The sequence below is a fragment of the Leptodactylus fuscus genome, chromosome 1 (assembly GCF_031893055.1).
Source record: "Leptodactylus fuscus isolate aLepFus1 chromosome 1, aLepFus1.hap2, whole genome shotgun sequence".
Classification (NCBI taxonomy): domain Eukaryota; kingdom Metazoa; phylum Chordata; class Amphibia; order Anura; family Leptodactylidae; genus Leptodactylus; species Leptodactylus fuscus.
The window spans coordinates 70,483,143-70,505,065 of NC_134265.1; the positions used below are offsets into that span (position 1 = coordinate 70,483,143).

Genomic DNA, 21,923 nt, shown 5'->3' on the forward strand with positions numbered 1-21,923 from the left:
AGGGACCATCATTCTTGTTACAAGAGGGAATCCCGGTGGTGGACACTTATCTCCTATCAGGTAGATAGATGATAACTTCTTATGGTAGGACATACATAAGTGAAAAATGGCTATAACACAATTATAATTATATTGTTGTAAAATTTGGTCAATTTGTAGGCACATGGGTTGGCAAGGTGGAAGACAATTTTTTAACATTTGCAATTATAATATTACATAATTTTAATAAATTTTAGATTTTTTTTTCTTAAAAATACTCTCCCCAACAAATCTGAGTATTGCATTGTTTTTGAATATTGTATTAAACACAAGTTACAAAAAGACAGGTGGGGATGGTGGAAGAAGCAGCCAGACACAGAGCTCCATGGTAAACCACTTCCCCGATTTTAGCCCCACAAAATGCAAAGATTTATCTCACTGACTGAGTTCTGTGCTTGTCAGATTGGCAGGGTAACTTGGTGCTTCACTGAAATCGAAGCCTGCAGGGAAAAGAGAGGAGTACCACTTGGGAAGGAAGTACGCTGTGGTTGCAGTACTTTAGATTGTGAGCTATTGAGTGCATAAAACAAACTGTGTAAAACACAAAGCAAAGTGTTGAATTTGAGTGCAAGCCTTGGGTGTGTGGTGGAGGCGGACAGCCAGAAAGTTAATGTGTATTCCACCATTAAGTGTTTAATTCTGTATGTTAATTGCAAAGTTTTCCATATATCATATCTTTGTATTGAGTGAATAGTAGACAGCCAGTTATGGCCTGTGCTGCATTACATATGCTTTGTGTGAGCAGTGCCTAATATCATAACTGGACATGTTAAATGTCTGTGCGTAATAATTTGTTTCTAAAATCACATTGCACATTATGCAGGCATTTTGTGAATTTACAAAACAACATAACACTTTGCACAATGGTAGATAACCAGTTAGACTTTATTTTCAATGAATTGTCCAAGTAATATAGTGGGAAAATGAAGTCATCGTCATAACACATGGACTCAAATTTTATGGGAATTGCATTTTGTGGGTGAAAATGTAGTTGCGTAATAAATTGCATGGAATGCCGACCAAATCCACAAACACAACATTGTGATGTGATAAAGACAATGAAAGAAAGGACAATGACATTAAAGTAATGTATGGAAAAGTAGGTTCATACCTTATCCATTATAATATAATATAGGATAATTAGAATATATCTTAAGTGACAAGATCCAAATTATATCAGCTACGACATCCTTATAATTCACCTAATTAGATCTATTTTGTCTTTCCTTTTGCATAAACTTTGCAAGAGATTAATGGGATGGTCAGTTATTAGAGATGAGCGAGTAGTAGGTGTTCGATTGAATACTACGGTATTCGAAATACTCGTACTCGATCGAATACTACCAGCTGTTCGAAGTTAAGATTCAATGCAGAACCAGCGTTGATTGGCAGAATGCTATACATTGCCAATCAACGCTGGTTCTTCTCTTACCTTTAGAAGTCTTCTCCCTGCGCAGCGTCCCCGCATCCTCTTCCAGCTCTGTATTCACTCTGCCTAGGCATCGGGCCTGGGCAGAGCCGACTGTACGTGTCCACACGGGCATGCGCAGTCGGCTCTGCCTAGGCCCGATGCCTAGCAGAGTGAATTCAAGGCCGGAAGAGGACGCGGGGATGCTGCGCAGGAAGAAGACTCCAGCCCGACCCTCACTCATGGACTTGGTAAGTAGAATTTGATCGAATGTTGCGTACCCCTGAAACGAGTATTTCCACCCCATAGACTATAATGGGGTTCAAACAGTCGAACAGTGTGCAGCTGTTTGAATCGGATTTCGAACCTCGAACATTTTAGTGTTCACTCATCTCTATCAGTTATAACATCCCCAAAGGACAGTAACATACTACATTTAGCACATTGTAAAGTACCATGATCCTCAATCTACGAACCAGATGTTTCCTTATTTGTCTCTTGTCAGTGGACATATCTCCTGAGAAGTGATCACAATGTAGTAACTATCATTTTTGTGTCAGTGTGTGGAAGGGTATAGGTTACAGTTCTTATTGATAAACTAGAGTCCTTAGGCTAGGTTCACATCTGCGTTCAATGAGCTTTCAGGGATTCTGTCCACCATTCCGCTTGAAAAATGTGGAGAGAAAAGTCCTGCAAGTAGGACTTTTCTCTCCACATTTTTTGGACTGAAACCAAGCGGGCACCATTTTACTCTATGTGGTCAGCAGGATTCTGCAGGTAACCATTTATTAAACAATTAAGTTTTTGTTTTTTTGGTTCCCCAAATGGACCCCAAGAACAGAAACCCCAATGCAGGTGTGAATCTAGTGTTAGTCAAACTGGAGTCGATTAAACGTAAACATATTTCAGGTCTTTACGTCTACTAATCTCTATACAGCTATTGTATCTAACAAGATATAGATGGGATCAGCTGTATCTATTCCTAACAAGTAGACCTGCCTAGAAGAAACTAACGTATTAATTAATAGATAGGTTAGCAGAAAGAGGATAGGGTTAAAAGAAATAGTAAAGGTTACCAAATTTATATAAAGCATGCCTTATTGGGCGCTAATCATTGATGTAATATGTAAGTCAGTCACAAAGAACCATAAAGAAAAGAAATATAAAAAAAAACTTGTCTACAGGGGTAATCGCAATCGTAGCGTATAAAGAGGTACAAAGGCACATCCACTGCAGAAAAACACCAGTATGATAAAAGACATATGGTTTGCAGTGGGGATCAGGAGCTTCAACTTACACTTTCTGGAATATGTGTAATACCGGTCTCCAACAAGTGTAATCTAAGCATATTTGTGTACCCATATTACAGCCTCATGTCATGATCCAATTGAGGGCATAATGACCTGGACTGACAATATCATATTAATCTATGTTTCTAGTACAGATCATTAGACCCGTAGTCAGGAACATATTGGATATTGCCCAAACATGCCTTGAGATTTACAGCAAAGTCTACAAGTGATCCTCATGTTCACAGCACTACTGAACCGACTGGCTACATCGCTGCTTAAATATTCTGTCTTTTCACTTGCATACAGTCCGCAGTCATAGTATAAAATAAACATTTCTAGCAGATAATATTCATTCTCACTCCGTGTATGCAGAACTAAACTCTTTCCGATTTTCTTTCATGTTCCTAGCTAAAAAAGAAAATCTTTCTTGAACAGATTATAAGAAAGTGTTTGAATTCAGAAAAGAAGGTCTTTAACACAATCACAAGAAAGATGTTTCATATCAGATTGTGTAAAATAAAAATGAAAATAAAAATGTCTTCTGCTCTTATACTCCACTATAAGATGCTCTGCATGTGGAATATGAGGTGCGGTGTCATTTGATATATTGCCTTATTAAACTATGGGATAGTTCCAGCTTCTCTCAATTGAGTTTGGATGTGTCCATTTAGATTCATATAATAGATAGATAGATAGATAGATAGATAGATAGATAGATAGATAGATAGATAGATAGATAGATAGATAGATAAGATAGATAGTTGATAGAGAGATAGATAGATAGATAGATAGATAGATAGATAGATAAGATAGATAGTTGATAGAGAGATAGATAGATAGATAGATAGATAGATAGATAGATATGTGCATATAGCGTAGATTTGATAAGGATGTAAAGGAGTTGTTCCCAACACTACAACCCTTTTCCATTTTCAACCTCTCTTAGGACATATGGATATCATAGAGACCTGGTCTCAGTTTAAAGAGGTTTATCATTATTAGACATCCAGTTTACTTTTTGCATTGTCTCCTTCGTGGGAATATATATATATATATTTTTTTTATTAAATACTATGGTGGCAGTGATGTTCCTCTAAAAAATTCAACAATTTCATGTAAAATCTATGGATCCATAAACACGACAGGAGAAGTGAGCATTGTCACTGTGAATACTACATTACTGATACATCTATAGATATCTTAAGGCGGTATTCTCATCTTGGATATTTATGACATATGAATAGCACATGCCATTAATGTCAGGTGTCACCTCTGGAACCCACACTGATCTTGAGAATCCCTTGACGTTATCTTACAGCCGCTTTGAGCATTAAGGTGGTTGTGTATTGACAGACTGTCTATTCACCTCTATTAAGCAGGGTTCACACTAGCGTCGGTGTCCGACAGCTAGTGTCCGATGGTAATGTCCGCGCAAGATTTTAGCATTGGACACTAGCTACATCTGTTACAATTTGCATTATTTTAAATGGGACATCATGTAGTGTGTTTTAGTGTCCATGGGTGTCCTACATGTAGGATTTTGCTGTCCACTTCAAATATCGGACATCTTTGTAAACAGATACTTAAGGACACCCACGAACACGAAAGGACACTACATGATGTGCCATTTAAAATAATGCAAATTGTAACAGACGCAGCTATTGTCCGATGCTAAAATCTTGTGCAGACATTAGCATCGGACACCGACACTAGTGTGAATGCCCCCTTAGAATTCCAAAACTAACCTGCTTGTCCATTTTCAAAGCTCCTATACAATCTAAATGGACCAAGCCATGCAACAGCAGCTAGCCCACCACTCACATCTATCGGATGCCTATCCAACATTTATGACATAGAGTATTGAAATCCCCTGAATTAGCAAGATGGGAATATCCCTTTATCCCAAACTAAGAAAGCAGCATATGCAATATCCTTCAAGAGGACTTGTCACCAAATGCAAAAAGCTAAATGGCATATTTCACTGGATCACTGCTGTGCCCCTGAACAATTCGCACATTTATTTCTTTAATCCGTCCACCTGTTCAAAAGACCTCTGATAAAATAAAAGGTTACCGCCCATCTGTAGAACAAGAACCAATTTACATGTAACCGTCATGGGGCTGTATCTTTTGATCGGCCAAATTGTTGAGGTTTGTCATTTAGATTTCTTTAAGATGAATTTCTTAAAACAATATTTTATTTCCTTTTATTTGGACATTAATAGTTTTATTTTAGAGAGTTACAATATGCAATGTCTATCATGAATGATCCTTAATGTTGTATTTACCAGTTTTTATAGCAACATGTTGATTTTTTCTAATGGTAGAATGAGTTATATGTAATGTGCTCTCAGCAGGACGACAATTCATAAAGCTTTAGTCCAGAGTAATGGAATATTCATGCCGTATACAAAATGCGCTATATTAATTTTCAAGTGTCTTTTACTGTATGTACAAGGCTAAGTCATAGCTAAACTTGCTGCTCCAGTAATCCCTTTATAGTATTTTATGTTTGTACAGTGTACGCATTCACATTGAATGTTTTACCTACGTTACATATAACAGCAGGTTCTTTCTATCAGATTTCCAATCCACCCATTTAATTACAGACATGTATGTGCTCTTATAGGAGTTCTCTGGGAATATATAAATAATGGCGAAATAACAAAGCACTATACATGTCCACGCTTCTTAACATGGACTCGTAAATATTCAGTCCCAAAGTAGTGATCTCTAGTACCAATACTGGGGCATGTATGGAGCAGTATTATTTATTAATTTTCGTCTAGTCTATAGAGACCAATATATGTATATCCTCCACATGTTCTGTATTTTTATAGTTTACATATTGCGAGTATTCATTACATTATTTTACCATTGATATTTATGGCAACACTATAAAGTCATAAAAATAATTATTTAACAAAAAAATTCAATAAATATGGGATTAAAATAGATAACGTAGAACACAAAGGGGCTGTTTTACCATGACTCTGATGCCAGTTTCTGATATACAAGGCATGAAAAGTCACAATTTTTTGGCATGTCCGTGTCTTTTTTAAAAAAAACTAGAGATCTATGCCGGAGCCTTTTTAATAATTGTGGCTAGGTATGAGCCAATCTTGAGATTTCACGATCAATTTTAAAATCTGATTTCCGATCATCTTCCAGCGGATCCTAATCCTGATCGCGATCGTGAAACTTGCTCGATCGCCGATTGAAATCTGATATTTCCCAATCCCAATCACTCAACCCTAATTGTGGCACACTTTATGTCAATGCACAAATAGATTAACACCAGGGCATAAACTGTTGGTCTTAATAAATAGACCCCATTATTAAAATAAAACAGATATCATGAAAAAGGGAACACTGGAAAAAATCCATGCTTTGAAACATATTTTATACATAATATTGTGCATAAGTGTGATAAGTCCTTGTGCATGGGATTTAAAGCATGGAGACAAAACTCCCTTACAGCTATCCATAAGACCACAAGAAGTGGACTAACTCAACCACCAGAAGAAAATTAAGATAGTGGTTCCTTCTGCTGTTCATACACTCAGTATATATATATATATATATATATATATATATACACACACACACACATATTGGTGTACAGTCATATAAGTAGATAAACGCACATACAAACACACAAACATACTCATGTACAGTACACAATTTGATGGACAAACGCACGTGAATACACTGGTTTCTTCTACAGCCCATAGCATATGCAATTACCTAGGAAACTGGAGGAGGCTTACACTACTCTGAATGATGGAATATAAACCAAGAACTTCTTACCAGAGCAAACCCATGACTATCATCATTTCAAGATAATGGAAAGCTCTTATTATAACAGAAAGCTCTTTACCCAGTGATTCTCTTTACACACATTGAAGGACTATTTAACATGGATAAGGAGAGATCTGTCTGCTTGAAGCCTCTTATACAGACTTTAAGCAGCTGAGTAATGTTCTCCAGGCTCCACTCACCCCGTGCCCTATGACTCCACCAGTTGTCCATCCCTGCTACTAGAACTAATGATAAACTGTCTTATGATTCTATTAGTATGTACCTACCAACCCCTTCATGTGGTCGCTGCGGCTAATACAGTGGTAGATATGCTCCTGATATTATAGCATATTATAGTATATAATATATGTAAAGTATATAATATATGATATGTTTTATACTCTATATTTATATTTCAATATTATAATGAATTTAGATGAAATGATTAGAGTTCATTGTGTATATAAGTGAAATAAAGGCTGTTTAATGTACTGTTAAATATTTTATAATAAGGCTTTTTGTATGTATTGAGTAAGCCTAATGAGTTTTGCTTGATAAGAAAGGACCATCCCTCTAAGATCAGATACAGAACGTATAGTCAAGACAGCGATAAAAAGGATTATACAAAGGAAGTGGAAAGTAATAAATTAGGGTCTTCCATCTTCTATGGTGCCCTATTAATTCGGCATTTATAATCTCATTGGTCCTGCCATCACTAGAACCTCAATAGCACTCTTGTAGTCAGTGTACGATCAAAGGGTAAGCATTGCATGACATGCCTAAAATTCCATACATAATCTGGTTTTATGTGGAACTTTGCATATGATTAAATATATATACTGTACGTGTAACTGCTTCATTTACTTTGATGACATTACACACATTTCTAATATTAGTGTTATAGCTAGGATGTTATGTGTTCTTAAAATAACTAGTTTGCCTAAAATGTTGTTCCGAGGTTATTCATAAGTATATATCTCCTCATGTGTATGTGAAGGTGTGCTATAAATGACTCCTAGTAAGGTGGCCATAGATAATATACTTAGGTTAACCAAATCTGGTGATTTCAGAGGGACTGGTCAACCTTGTAATATAAAATTTCTGGCCAATACTCATTAGTTTATATCAGAGGAAGAAAGGTTTGGGTATGTTTAATTTCCGTTGTTCTTATAAGGAGTCTGTCACCAGGACCCAGCATATCAAGTCATCTGAATCAAACAACGTCTTCCCCTTGTAAATTGGCACATCCATTGCTGAAATGTCGCACTTCACTAGGGTATTCCATCACTTTATGATCAATAGGGATTTGACCTCTGGGACACCCACTAAACCTGAAAATAAATGGTTCATGGATTTTCTCTACACCTAGCTGTGCAGGGAACTGTAGTTGAACTGATTTATGGCATCAGCACTGTGCCCTCTTCATGTCTAGGTCAAATCTCCACCACTCATGAAGTGATGGTGAATACCAGTTATATGCAATCACTTTATGAGATAGCAAAGCTCCTTTAAAAGTTATTTAGCTCAATTTAGTTGATAATCTATCCTCAGGATATGTCATTGATAAAAGATCAGTGGGGATCCGTGGCACTTGTGTGAGTGCCGTGACCTCTTCACTGTTTAAATTTCATTTAATCTCTTTTATAGTGCCCGTGCGATATAATTTCAGTATTGCACAACAGAAATATATAGGACAAAGTTTTAACTACGTAGCACAACCACTATGAAACAAACGGTGTGCAACTTAAACAGTGAAGGGGTCACATCATTCACACAAGCACCACAATTCCTCCAAGCAGCTGATCAGCATTGGTCCTAGGTGTTGGCCCATCACTGAACTGAACAACCTTTTCAAAGGCACTTTACTATCTAATAAAATGATTGCATATCACTATTATATGTCATCACTTCATGAGTGGTGGAAGTCTGACCCTTGAGACTAGACATGAAGACGACACAGTGCTGGTGTAGTATACAAGTGCTGGTGTAGTAAATCAGGTCAAATACAGTTTCCTGCACAACCAGATGACCAGATGAAATGCTGTGGAGGGAAAAACCATGAACTGTTTATCTTTAGGATCAGTGGATATCCCAAAGGTCAAATTCCTATGGATTATAAAGTGATGGAATATCCTAGTGATATGCCATCAATTTGTGAGATGCAAAAAGACCCTTTTAAGACAATTTTCTCTGGATCTTGCCTTGCTTTTATTTATTAGCTTTATTCTTCAGGTTTTGAATTCCAGTTGTGGACTTTTTAGCAGAGGCAGGGGCATTGATGGTCAGGTTAAAAATGCAGAACTGGTTAGGCGGTAGGAAGCTCAAACCAGTAAATATAATTCTAGAAATCCTCAGGAGTAATGTTACAAAGCCTAACGTTACTGGAAATATAGTGAATACTTGGATCAGGATTTTGGCAGACAGGGTAGGAACAGATTCAGAAAATAAATGTAGTCATATCCTTTGTAAACATATATAACTAGATAAAATATGGAGTTTCTATGACAATGGAGCCAACAGACTAAAATTGTATTACGCTTGGACATATATTTTTGTCAAACTAACTGTATCCAAACAGTCAAAGGCTGCTCAAGAGTAACATTAGTCAATGGATATAAGTCATTATATGTACATCATCAACCTGAACATATCCATCATTTTTCGTAGCTCAAGTACATTTTGGGGCCAAATCATATGATTACAGAATGTACATCCAACAAATACAGCTCATTTTTTTCTGCCAAGTTACTAAATAATTGAGGAACTGTGTGAAGAATGTTATTTTCTGTAGTATTTGATAAGTAATCAATGGGATTTAGGTTGGCCACACTTGTACACCCTGTCCCAATGAAAGCAAGCCAAACTGGAGAAGGTCCATTTGATGTATGCGACTAGATTTCTCATTAACTTGTTGCTTTTATTGAAATGTAAGCCCATAGAATGGACAGCTATGTAGAGCTAAAGTGACTTTTCTTAATCTTCATCATGATTTTATGTCATTTTTCAAAATATTTGTGGCCAGTCTCAGCCAGAAAATGCTGCAACCATTGGTCAAATACATAATAATCTGCAATATTGCACTTTTTATAAAAATGTTATGCTTCATGCACCATGACTAATGGGAGGTGTACAATTGGAGATCCCGTGGTGCTATATAAAGAAACCCCAGGTATTCTAAGAGTCATCATATTGTGCTGCCATACAGCAAAGGCATTTTCTTCTATGCTTTTAGAAGAGAATTGCCCTGTAATACACAATCCAATGGACCATGTCATTAGTTTTCTATATGGAATCCTACAAAATAAAGTTATGTAAGCCACCCTCACACAGTCATACAGAGAAACAATAGGGCAATAATGAAGGTTTAAGGGAGTTGATTTATGGCTCCATACAAGGTGCATTGTACGTATATGAAGCCTTGGAGAGGTAGCATAATTTATATTAATATTTAATATGTAATACCAGGTACCTTTGTCTTTTTTACTAAAAAAAACTATTTTCAGTATATTAAGAAAAAAATATTTTGATGCATACATATAAAAAATTTTCCGATAAGACTGTATGCAATATCAACTGGCTCAGCTCATCCTGCTCTGTAGCATGATGCCATTAGATTTTATAACATAGGGTTGGTCAAACGATTTATGCCAGTGGTCAAGCTCCCAGTATGTTATGGGGTCATGTCATCTTCAAATTCATCAAAAACTTTTAGGTGCCTTTATCTTTCAGGTGGGCGGTCATAGACTGTCTACTCCAGCTCAGGCCCACCCACAGTAGAAAATATAATTAACATATTGGATGCTGAAACCCTGACTGCTTAGAAATGGCGAGGACTAGAGAATACATTCCAACTGTGCAGAGTTAGTGGTGCAGCACCTATTAAAGGATGGAAGGATTTGGAGGGGGCGTTGAAAGGTCCTCTTTAAAATCAAATACTGAAAAGTAAGAGTCCGCATAATGATATATGTTGTCCTCATATTATTGTTGATTATTACTAGAGAACGGACAGATGGGCGATGAATACTATGGAAATTCTGGCAGCACTATATTTTGTTCACACGTGTAGAAGTTTATATTTAGTATATGGCCATGTCTGATGACACAGACATTTGCTTATGTGTCTGTTGTTTACAGAATTCTCCTCAATTTAATGAAAGTCTGTGTATTTTATGTATAAAGAAAGCTGTTGGCTTCTACGCATCACAATTCTTGTAACATGTCTATGCCGAATGCAAAGATAAAAAATGTACTGAAATATGTGACATTTCTGTATCATAATGATAAAGTGACAATGTCTATCTATCTATCTATCTATCTATCTATCTATCTATCTATCTATCTATCTAATCTGCCTGTTTGTCAAACTAGAAAACAGAAATGTAACCCGCACCAGTCAATTGTAAGGCTGTCAGCCCCAAGGAACGGTCAATAGTCCCAGTAGATAGAAATAAAAAAATCAGACAGAACTCCATGCATACAGTATTTAAAACGATAAAAAAGTGAGAGTACTTTACTGACCCAAACCAGTTCTTTTCAGCTGTAACGTTGCTGGTTTGGGTCAATAAAATATAGTGTGTCTACAGATTGTTGCCTAATTTTTGACTATCTATCCATCCATCTATTTCTACGTCTGCTATCCTTCATCTGTAATACTATGGCCAGGTACAGATTTGTATCTGAGTTTACAGCTTCCTGTTATATCATAGAAAACTAAAAATGTAAACAACAGTAGTTAAATCACAACTAAGGGGAAGTTCACACTTGCACCCCTGTGTGCCCTGTGTCAGTCTGAGTTTCCGTCCTATCCCCCGGGGAAACTGGACAGGGGACGGCTTCCCGGAGGTCAGGTTTAAAACCCATTCATTTGACCATTGTTTTTGGTTGGATTCAAAGTTTTGCATGTCCGACTTTGTGTCTGCCCCCAAAAAAAAACGAGTTTCCCGGGGAGAGCCTGCATACCATATGAATGGGTTTTAAAACTGACTACCGGGAAACCATCCCCTATGCAGTTTCTCTGGGGAATTGAACGGAAACGCGGCGGAATGACACAAAGCTCACAGGGGCGCAAGTGTGAATGCCTCCTTACTGACCCATTGAATAGGATAATACAGAATAATATATGTAAAACTAAACAATTGTTCTAAATTCATGACAATTACATGTAAACAAAATACACGGAATTTCCCTACTATGAAACACTGATGGTTATAAACAAGTAAACAATGATGGAGTTTTACATTAAAATGTGTTTTATTTTTTAGTGAAACCGGGATGTCTCTGTTCTGACAATCTGAATATGGGCAAATAGTGTCCAAATTGTATGTTAAAGCCAGAAAGTGTTATGTTGCTAGATTGTTTAATCATAATGATAAATACAGAAATTGACACAAATGTAGACAAGTACAGGATCTGAGGTTACAGAGAGGGGTGTGAGGGGGGTATATCTAGTCATGCGTTAGAGTTACACGGATCAATACATAACACGTCATCTAACCATTAAACACATAAAATATTTCTTAAAAGACTTGAGTCTACGTACATAAAACAAAGGGACTCTATGCATCAGCATGCAAGAAGAAGTACACAGACAGAGCTTGTGGTTGGTTTATAAAACGTTTACCAATAGCAGCATAAACAAGACATTCAGGAGATACAGTCGTGTCTTTCATGCATTTCATAGCACTCTAAGGAAATGAGGTTTACCATGACAGCAATAGCATCGACATCATGCAAGACATGCAAGGCTGGAAATAAGAAAGACCAAAGGGAAGGATAAATTGGTTAAAAGATATTCTCTAAGCATACTAACCTGCTGGTTCTAATGAATTTTCTACTTTGTCGTTAACATCGAAAACACGGTCATGAACACCTATAGTTTTCAAACAGCTGTCTATAATAGAAATAGAGATAACAGCCAAATACGTTAGTGAGATCTTTTAAACTCCATCATTTTTTGTTTTTTTTATCTCTTTTTCTCTTTTTTTTTGTTTTAAATTATGTTTTTGGTTCTTCTATTTTGATCTATAGGGCATCTATTTGAATGCCAAAATTTAGCTTTTCTTGCTATAAACTAGACATATACAACAACTGAGAAACAACAAGTTAGCAAGTGGCCAGTACTTAATAATGCTCAATGAGGAATGATTAGAAATTATAATGCAAAATAAACCACAGATGTTAAGGTATCACACAAGGCTTTACAAGAAAAACTTGAGGGCTCTTACTGATAGCACACATCATAACATGCATTTGTGGCCACCTATCGAAGCAGATGAAAGACACTTACTTTGTGGTCGTACATAGACTTTGAGTTTTAAGCAGGATCTTCTTCCATTGTCTGGGATTGCTGAAGCTGCGGGACAAAGAAATAACATTGTTTAAGATCAAATTCTCATAAATAGGCTGTTGTTTCTTATTCTGTGTAGCGTTTTTTTTTAAAACTGTGAACAAAAAAAACAGGCTAAAGACTACCCCTTTAAGTTCTTATGTAAGGCCCAGTTCACATCTGTGTTCGGGCCATTCTGTTTACCTATCCACATGAAATATGCAGAGAGAAAAGTCCTGCAAGCAGCACTTATCTCTCCACATTTTTTGTGTGTAAATCAAATGGAAATCACACGGACTACATTATAGTCTATGGGGTCTGCATGTTTTCCCAGGTATCCGCTTTTTTATGCGGATAAGTTTCTGTTCTGGGGGGTCCCTAAGTGGAAACCCAAACACAGATGTGAACCGGGCCTAAGTGCAGTTGTCAGGTCTGAAAAACTGTCCATTATAGACAGTAAGGACAAACTTTGCCTACAATAGCCTAGATATTCTTTCTTTACCTTGCAAAAAATATTACTTTGCTACTTATGGTTGATCAGAGACACTGTGACTTGGGGTGGAGCTAGAATAGCCCTGAGAAGGGGTTTCCTTGACAAGCAGCCCTTGTAAGATTTAACTCGTTCACTTTCATTGTCTTCAGAATTTCACTAAGTTCAATTTACAACATTCCCTATATAAATAAAGTAACATAAGTAAAGCATCTAACAAGGTTTATACTAAGTGCTTGTTGCTTCTCTAGTTCAAATGAAATTTACCACTAAGAGCTTTACTCTTACAGTACTTTGCTTTCTTATAGCTCCTAATAGCGTTGTGTTCTGATGTATCAGCTTTATATCCAGAAGTGTCTTTAGAAGTGAGATGAGGAAAGGAATTACTTGGCACAATATAATAATCAACACATCCTGTGTGTCAATTCATTTCACGCACAGCTTTTTTCAGTTTGACATCAAAAACAACTTACTCTACAGGAAAACAAGTGACTGGGACAAATATAATCTGCATGATGAGTCAACTGAGCTTCAATCCACAATCGCTTCCACTATCTAACGGTTTGAACACAAGGTTTGTAGCGTCTTCCTTCAAAAGGATATAAAATGTTCAAGCAGGGGTGTAGCCGGAGGGTGGAGTGCTGTCAGGACATGTGCTACAGAAGCCGGGTGTCAGGAAGGTGCCAACAAACCACATTCCCTTGGTGTGGGTATTTAGAGACAGGGCTTGGAATATTTGCCCTAGGTAAAGGAAAGCCAAGCTGTGATCTAGTGTTAATTGTAATATAACTCTATTATAAAGAACATTGTAAATGTAATAAGAACCTAGATAAAGCGGAGAGCTATTTTATCTCAATTCAAGTAATCACAGCAATCTTCATTAGATTTCTATGCATTATCCATTGTTAATTGTCTCCCAGGTTAAAAGAGCTGGATAAAACTAAAACCAGACTCTCCATATAAAATTGGAAGCCTATTACTCAGAGCAGTTCCTAATTTAAAGGGGTTATCCGGAGGAAAATAGTTATTGGCTAACATACTTTTATTCTGAATATATCTCTAATGGTCTACTCCCATACTCCCGAGATTAGCTGGACTGGCATGGCTTTTCACATATCACCAACAAGTAGAGGGAAGAGGATGTCAGAGCCAACCTGGAAATATAAGGGCTAGTTCAAACAGAGTTTTTTGGCAGTGGATTTTGACGCGGAATTTGCCTCAAAATTCACTGCCAAAAATGACTCCCATTGACTTCAATGGGAGCCGCTTTCTTCTTCTTTCCTCTAACTAGTATCGGAAAAAAGAAGCGACATGCCCCTTCTTACTGCAGATTCCGCAGCTGACTCAGCCAAGGTGTCCGCGGCGCGAGACTCCCTCCCAATTAGGCCCATTCATTTGGGCCTAATCCGGAGCAGAATGCTGTGACAGGATGCCGGTGCTGTCGCGGCTAGCTGTGTGGTATGTTCACACATGGAATCCATTTTCCGCCATATGAACATATTGTAATGGAGCTGCCAGGATGGCAGGCACTGGCACACATAGAAATCATGGTAATTGAGCACCTTATTCAAAAATAAAAGGAAGGGTAAAGAAGGCCAGTGGTGGAAGAAATCTGCATGTTTCTCTTGATATTTTAAAAAAATATTAAAAAAAGAAAAAAAAACATAAAAAAAAAAAACAACTAACCAACATTTACAACAATGGCGTACTTAGCTCTGCCTACAGTTACCCTTTCAGTGACATATTCTCCACTGTCTCCCTTATTTGAGTATATACTGATCTACTACTGCTTTTTAATATAAGAGATAATGATCTCCTGGCAGGGTAAGGGCATGTCTAATAGACCAGAAAATCACTCTATTGATATCAAAAAGATGGTATGTGTGGAGATATCATCACTTAGGACACAAGTCTCATCAAATTTTCATAGATGACATTTTTAACTGTTTATAGTTAGGGCTGAAGGTCTCTATAATGCAACGTTGGTCTGTACAGGTCATTGTCTATCAGCACATTGCATTTACCATTATTCTACTATCAATCCGATGCATTATGCAGAAACATGACCTGAGCAAATATATTGAAATTAAGTATTACTAATATTAATAAATGATCAAGATGTAAGTGTACTAGTAAGTATTGCAATATTAATATGATACCCAGACCTACAAAATATACCTACATTTTAACCTTACTGTAATAATATTCTTCCTGACCTTTCCGTTTTACATCTTTTCATTCTTTCCTGTTTGCTATGCAAATCAAGAGGAAAGCAAACATGCCTTGTACTAATGCCAGAATGTGCAGAAGTAAATATTCCATGAATCTTTAAATATGAAAGGTTAGCACCAAAATCAAGATAAAGTGATTGTAATTATTTTTTTCCAAAGCAAAGAATACTGTTAAACTTACTGGAATTTTTTTCTGGAAATTCTAGGAAGTGATACAGTATATTGCCTCAAAGATCATGGGTGTATTACTGTGTATTATAGAGCCATGCCTATAGTCTTCTATAAGACCTTGCTGTACTGCTCTATGTCTGCAACCTTTTGTTCACCAATCTTGTAAGGCATTTTATCTGATAACAAGAGACTCAGTTAGACGAGTAAAAGGTCACTTTTTCTTTACTACTGGGAGTTACTGCCCACTTCCTTATCCTTGCTCTTGCATGGATCCCTTTGAAGGAGTTCTGAAGGAACTGTCTACATGGAATCTATTATTCTCTTTTCCCACTGAATAGTTCCACTTAGACTGTGAACCATACTAGGTCCAGGGATTTCCTTCTCTGGATATTGCACAGTGCATAAATAATACAAACATATTAATTAAAGGAGTTCTTTTCACAAGTGAAACCATATTTAAATTTGCAGAAATTAAGATTTTGGAAAATATAAGTAATTCAAATCAAATTTTGCAGAGTTTTAAAGATTTTCTCTAATTATCTTAGCTGTAACAATGTTTTGTATTGAGATGAAGCAAATCAATACGACCATGAATAAAGGAACTTTCTATGATCTGGCACTTGTCAGAAACCCAGCCATGATCTCCTTCATGTGACCCAGTTATCTTATAATACATGTAGTGTCCCTGCCTGATAACCTGTCCGCAATAAGGAAATCACAACTGGGTTTCTAACATGTCCCAGAAAGTTTATCTATTCATGGTCATATCTATTGGCACCTGATCAAGACAACAGACTGTCACCATAGAGATACATATAGAGCTTTTTTATTTTTTTTTAAGTTTTTCATATCTGCAAAATGTTTTATTTTTAATTGATTACAAATTTAAATAAGCCCCATGTTTCAGATTTTGCAGGAGTTTTTTGAGCAAAAGCCAGGAATGGATTGAGCAGTAGGTATATGTATAAACACTTCCTTTATATTTCTCATTTCTTTGTGTGGCCATTCTGGGCTTTGGCTCAAAAACCTGCAAAATTGGCAACAAAAAAAGCAGATTTTCTGCTAATGAGTCTTAAAGATACAAACTTTGTGTTGCCAAATGTCTCAAAGTCCATTTTCATCTGAAACAAGGTGATTTTCTTAGAAAATGTGATGCAGTTATGGTGGTTTACATTAGGAATTGTGATAGGCCTGTCTGAAAAGATGTGTCTCTAGTTTGCACTTGAAGCTGTAGAAATTGGGAGTTAATCTGATTGTCCTAGATAGAGCATTCCAGAGAAGTGGTGCAACTCGGGAAAAGTTAAAAAGGACAGAGATTATTAAACCCTCTATCTTATCATTTTCATAAACCTTGAGCACAACATTTAATGATAAGCCCAACCACATATGACAAAACAATTGTACTAAAATTCCATTTTCCTTTGAGAATACATTGGGTTTTCTCTACTGTACATCTAGACTATATACATTTGTAGTGTAATGAAAGTAAAGTATCACTGGACACATAAAACCTAATATCTATCCTCTGTACCACATATCATTCTTATAACATATAATCAGGACAATGACAGCATGTTGTTAACAAACAGAACAAGTATTAGCTATTCAGTGGCTGCTGTATAATGGACTGGCTCTACGAGATTATTTATTTCCCAATGAATCAAATCACTATTGGTTTTGACTGGTACAAAATGAAATCTGATTATCCCTTTGTAATATATTAGGAAAAACAAAAATAGTTATGAAAGAACACTAATAATACATGACAGTACATAGATAATCTGACATAAAGATAATAAAACATGATGGAACGTCTACAAAGAAAACAAACAATGCATCTGTCTTGTACTTCTTCTAATCATTGAATGTTTCATTACCTCTAACAGATACAAGGCTTTTACTTGACCTGCACTTAGGCATAGTAATCCGGGTAGAAATAACAAATTTTCAAGCTTTTCTACAATATGAATTAAATCTGAAAATTCTTGCAAATAGGAATTATTTTTAAATCCATAGTATGGGAAAAATCACATTTTGTTACATTAGATGAGCAGCATGGTGTTTTAGTGGTTAGTAGCCTTAGAGCCCTGGAGTTCTTGGTTTGGATCCTTACAAGGACAATATCTACAAGGAGTTTGTCTGTTCTACCCGTGTTTGTGCGGGTTTCCTCCGAGTACTCAGGTTTTCGTCCCACACTCCAAAAACAGATAGGCAATTTAGATTGTTAGCCCTATATGAGACAGTGACTGACAAGGTGTGTACAGTTCTACGGAATATATTAATAATAATAATAATAATAATAATACATTTTATTTATATAGCGGCAACACATTCTGCAGCGCTATATATATATATATATATATATATATATATATATATATATATATATATTGACGCTATACAAGTACGAGAAATAAGTAATGCATGTTAGAATGTCAGAAATTGTACAAAGAGATCCAAGACTATAAGATTGGGATAATATTGTATCAAAGACATTGGGTTTTCTAAAGTAAGGGTGCATGCACACTACGTAACGCCGGGCGTGTATGAGAGCCGTACACGCCAGCATTACAGCAGACTGCCGAACACTTCCCATTCACTTCAATGGGAGCGCTCGTAACAGCGGCGTTTACGAGCGCTCCCATTGAAGTGAATGGGAAGTGTTCGGCAGCCCTGCTGTAACGCCGGCGTGTACGGCTCTCATACACGCCCGGCGTTACGTAGTGTGCATGCACCCTAAGTGTCATATATATCATCAAAATCACATCTATCCCCATCCTTAACATATGTTATTGTACTACAAGTCTCTAGTCACACTACATTTGGCTCTATATAATGGTAAAGTCTCTGGATGTATATATCAACATGGCTCTAAGATACAAATGTACAGACACAATCCACAATGCAATCGCTAGAAAAGCCCTGTAATAAGCATGTTGTGATAGAATATTGTGAAATTCTATTGTTTTGAAAAACTGGTCATCCCATGGCATACATATCTAATAGAGATGAGCGAACACTAAAATGTTCGAGGTTCGAAATTCGATTCGAACAGCCGCTCACTGTTCGAGTGTTCGAATGGGTTTCGAACCCCATTATAGTCTATGGGGAACATAAACTCGTTAAGGGGGAAACCCAAATTCGTGTCTGGAGGGTCACCAAGTCCACTATGACACCCCAGGAAATGATACCAACACCCTGGAATGACACTGGGACAGCAGGGGAAGCATGTCTGGGGGCATAAAAGTCACTTTATTTCATGGAAATCCCTGTCAGTTTGCGATTTTCGCAAGCTAACTTTTCCCCATAGAAATGCATTGGCCAGTGCTGATTGGCCAGAGTACGGAACTCGACCAATCAGCGCTGGCTCTGCTGGAGGAGGCGGAGTCTAAGATAACTCCACACCAGTCTCCATTCAGGTCCGACCTTAGACTCCGCCTCCTCCGGCAGAGCCAGCGCTGATTGGCCGAAGGCTGGCCAATGCATTCCTATGCGAATGCAGACTTAGCAGTGCTGAGTCAGTTTTGCTCAACTACACATCTGATGCACACTCGGCACTGCTACATCAGATGTAGCAATCTGATGTAGCAGAGCCGAGGGTGCACTAGAACCCCTGTGCAAACTCAGTTCACGCTAATAGAATGCATTGGCCAGCGCTGATTGGCCAATGCATTCTATTAGCCCGATGAAGTAGAGCTGAATGTGTGTGCTAAGCACACACATTCAGCACTGCTTCATCAAGCCAATACAATGCATTAGCCAGTGCTGATTGGCCAGAGTACGGAATTCGGCCAATCAGCGCTGGCTCTGCTGGAGGAGGCGGAGTCTAAGATCGCTCCACACCAGTCTCCATTCAGGTCCGACCTTAGACTCCGCCTCCTCCGGCAGAGCCAGCGCTGATTGGCCGAAGGCTGGCCAATGCATTCCTATGCGAATGCAGACTTAGCAGTGCTGAGTCAGTTTTGCTCAACTACACATCTGATGCACACTCGGCACTGCTACATCAGATGTAGCAATTTGATGTAGCAGAGCCGAGGGTGCACTAGAACCCCTGTGCAAACTCAGTTCACGCTAATAGAATGCATTGGCCAGCGCTGATTGGCCAATGCATTCTATTAGCCCGATGAAGTAGAGCTGAATGTGTGTGCTAAGCACACTCATTCAGCACTGCTTCATCACGCCAATACAATGCATTAGCCAGTGCTGATTGGCCAGAGTACGGAATTCGGCCAATCAGCGCTGGCTCTGCTGGAGGAGGCGGAGTCTAAGGTCGGACCTGAATGGAGACTGGTGTGGAGCGATCTTAGACTCCGCCTCCTCCAGCAGAGCCAGCGCTGATTGGCCGAATTCCGTACTCTGGCCAATCAGCACTGGCTAATGCATTGTATTGGCTTGATGAAGCAGTGCTGAATGTGTGTGCTTAGCACACACATTCAGCTCTACTTCATCGGGCTAATAGAATGCATTGGCCAGCGCTGATTGGCCGAATTCCGTACTCTGGCCAATCAGCACTGGCTAATGCATTGTATTGGCTTGATGAAGCAGTGCTGAATGTGTGTGCTTAGCACACACATTCAGCTCTACTTCATCGGGCTAATAGAATGCATTGGCCAGCGCTGATTGGCCGAATTCCGTACTCTGGCCAATCAGCACTGGCTAATGCATTGTATTGGCTTGATGAAGCAGTGCTGAATGTGTGTGCTTAGCACACACATTCAGCTCTACTTCATCGGGCTAATAGAATGCATTGGCCAATCAGCGCTGGCCAATGCATTCTATTAGCGTGAACTGAGTTTGCACAGGGGTTCTAGTGCACCCTCGGCTCTGCTACATCAGATTGCTACATCTGATGTAGCAGTGCCGAGTGTGCATCAGATGTGTAGTTGAGCAAAACTGACTCAGCACTGCTAAGTCTCTGCATTCGCATAGGAATGCATTGGCCAGCCTTCGGCCAATCAGCGCTGGCTCTGCCGAAGGAGGCGGAGTCTAAGGTCGGACCTGAATGGAGACTGGTGTGGAGCGATCTTAGACTCCGCCTCCTCCAGCAGAGCCAGCGCTGATTGGTCGAGTTCCGTACTCTGGCCAATCAGCGCTGGCCAATGCATTCTATTAGCCCGATGAAGTAGAGCTGAATGTGTGTGCTTAGCACACACATTCAGCTCTACTTCATCAGGCTAATAGAATACATTGGCCAATCAGCGCTGGCCAATGCATTCTATTAGCTTGATGAAGCAGAGTGTGCACAAGGGTTCAAGCGCACCCTCGGCTCTGATGTAGCAGAGCTGAGGGTGCACAAGGGTTCAAGTGCACCCTCGGCTCTCCTACATCAGAGCCGAGGGTGCGCTTGAACCCTTGTGCAGCCTCGGCTCTGCTACATCAGAGCCGAGGGTGCGCTTGAACCCTTGTGCACACTCTGCTTCATCAAGCTAATAGAATGCATTGGCCAGCGCTGATTGGCCAGAGTACGGAATTCGGCCAATCAGCGCTGGCCAATGCATCCCTATGGGAAAAAGTTTATCTCACAAAAATCACAATTACACACCCGATAGAGCCCCAAAAAGTTATTTTTAATAACATTCCCCCCTAAATAAAGGTTATCCCTAGCTATCCCTGCCTGTACAGCTATCCCTGTCTCATAGTCACAAAGTTCACATTCTCATATGACCCGGATTTGAAATCCACTATTCGTCTAAAATGGAGGTCACCTGATTTCGGCAGCCAATGACTTTTTCCAATTTTTTTCAATGCCCCCGGTGTCGTAGTTCCTGTCCCACCTCCCCTGCGCTGTTATTGGTGCAAAAAAGGCGCCAGGGAAGGTGGGAGGGGAATCGAATTTTGGCGCACTTTACCACGTGGTGTTCGATTCGATTCGAACATGGCGAACACCCTGATATCCGATCGAACATGTGTTCGATAGAACACTGTTCGCTCATCTCTAATATCTAACCATGAACAGTCAAGAGCCAAGGTAAAGAAAGACTCATCTAAATGCAACTGTATGCAAACAGTTACGCACATCACCTAGTGACTCCAGCTTTTGGTACTTCATAAATATATGTATATATATACTGTATATATATATATATATATATATATATATATATATATACTGTATATCTATATATGTATATATTCCTCATACTGAAAAGTGTATTAGTCCACTAGGT

General features: G+C 38.4%; 1 protein-coding gene across 3 annotated transcripts in view; it reads right to left on the minus strand.

Annotated features, from left to right (window-relative positions):
* EFNA5 (ephrin A5) overlaps window positions 1-21,923 on the minus strand; it is a 339,847-nt gene that overhangs the window by 11,631 nt on the left and 306,293 nt on the right. Inside the window, exons 4-6 of one of the 3 annotated variants that reach the window (XM_075271975.1) lie at window positions 12,826-12,891; window positions 12,349-12,429; window positions 423-479 (exon numbers count right to left, since the gene is read on the minus strand). In XM_075271975.1, the coding sequence (XP_075128076.1) occupies window positions 423-479; window positions 12,349-12,429; window positions 12,826-12,891 (204 nt within the window). The remainder of the gene's footprint in view (window positions 1-422; window positions 480-12,348; window positions 12,430-12,825; window positions 12,892-21,923) is intronic. The other 2 variants (XM_075271977.1, XM_075271979.1) reach the window with 2 other exon arrangements.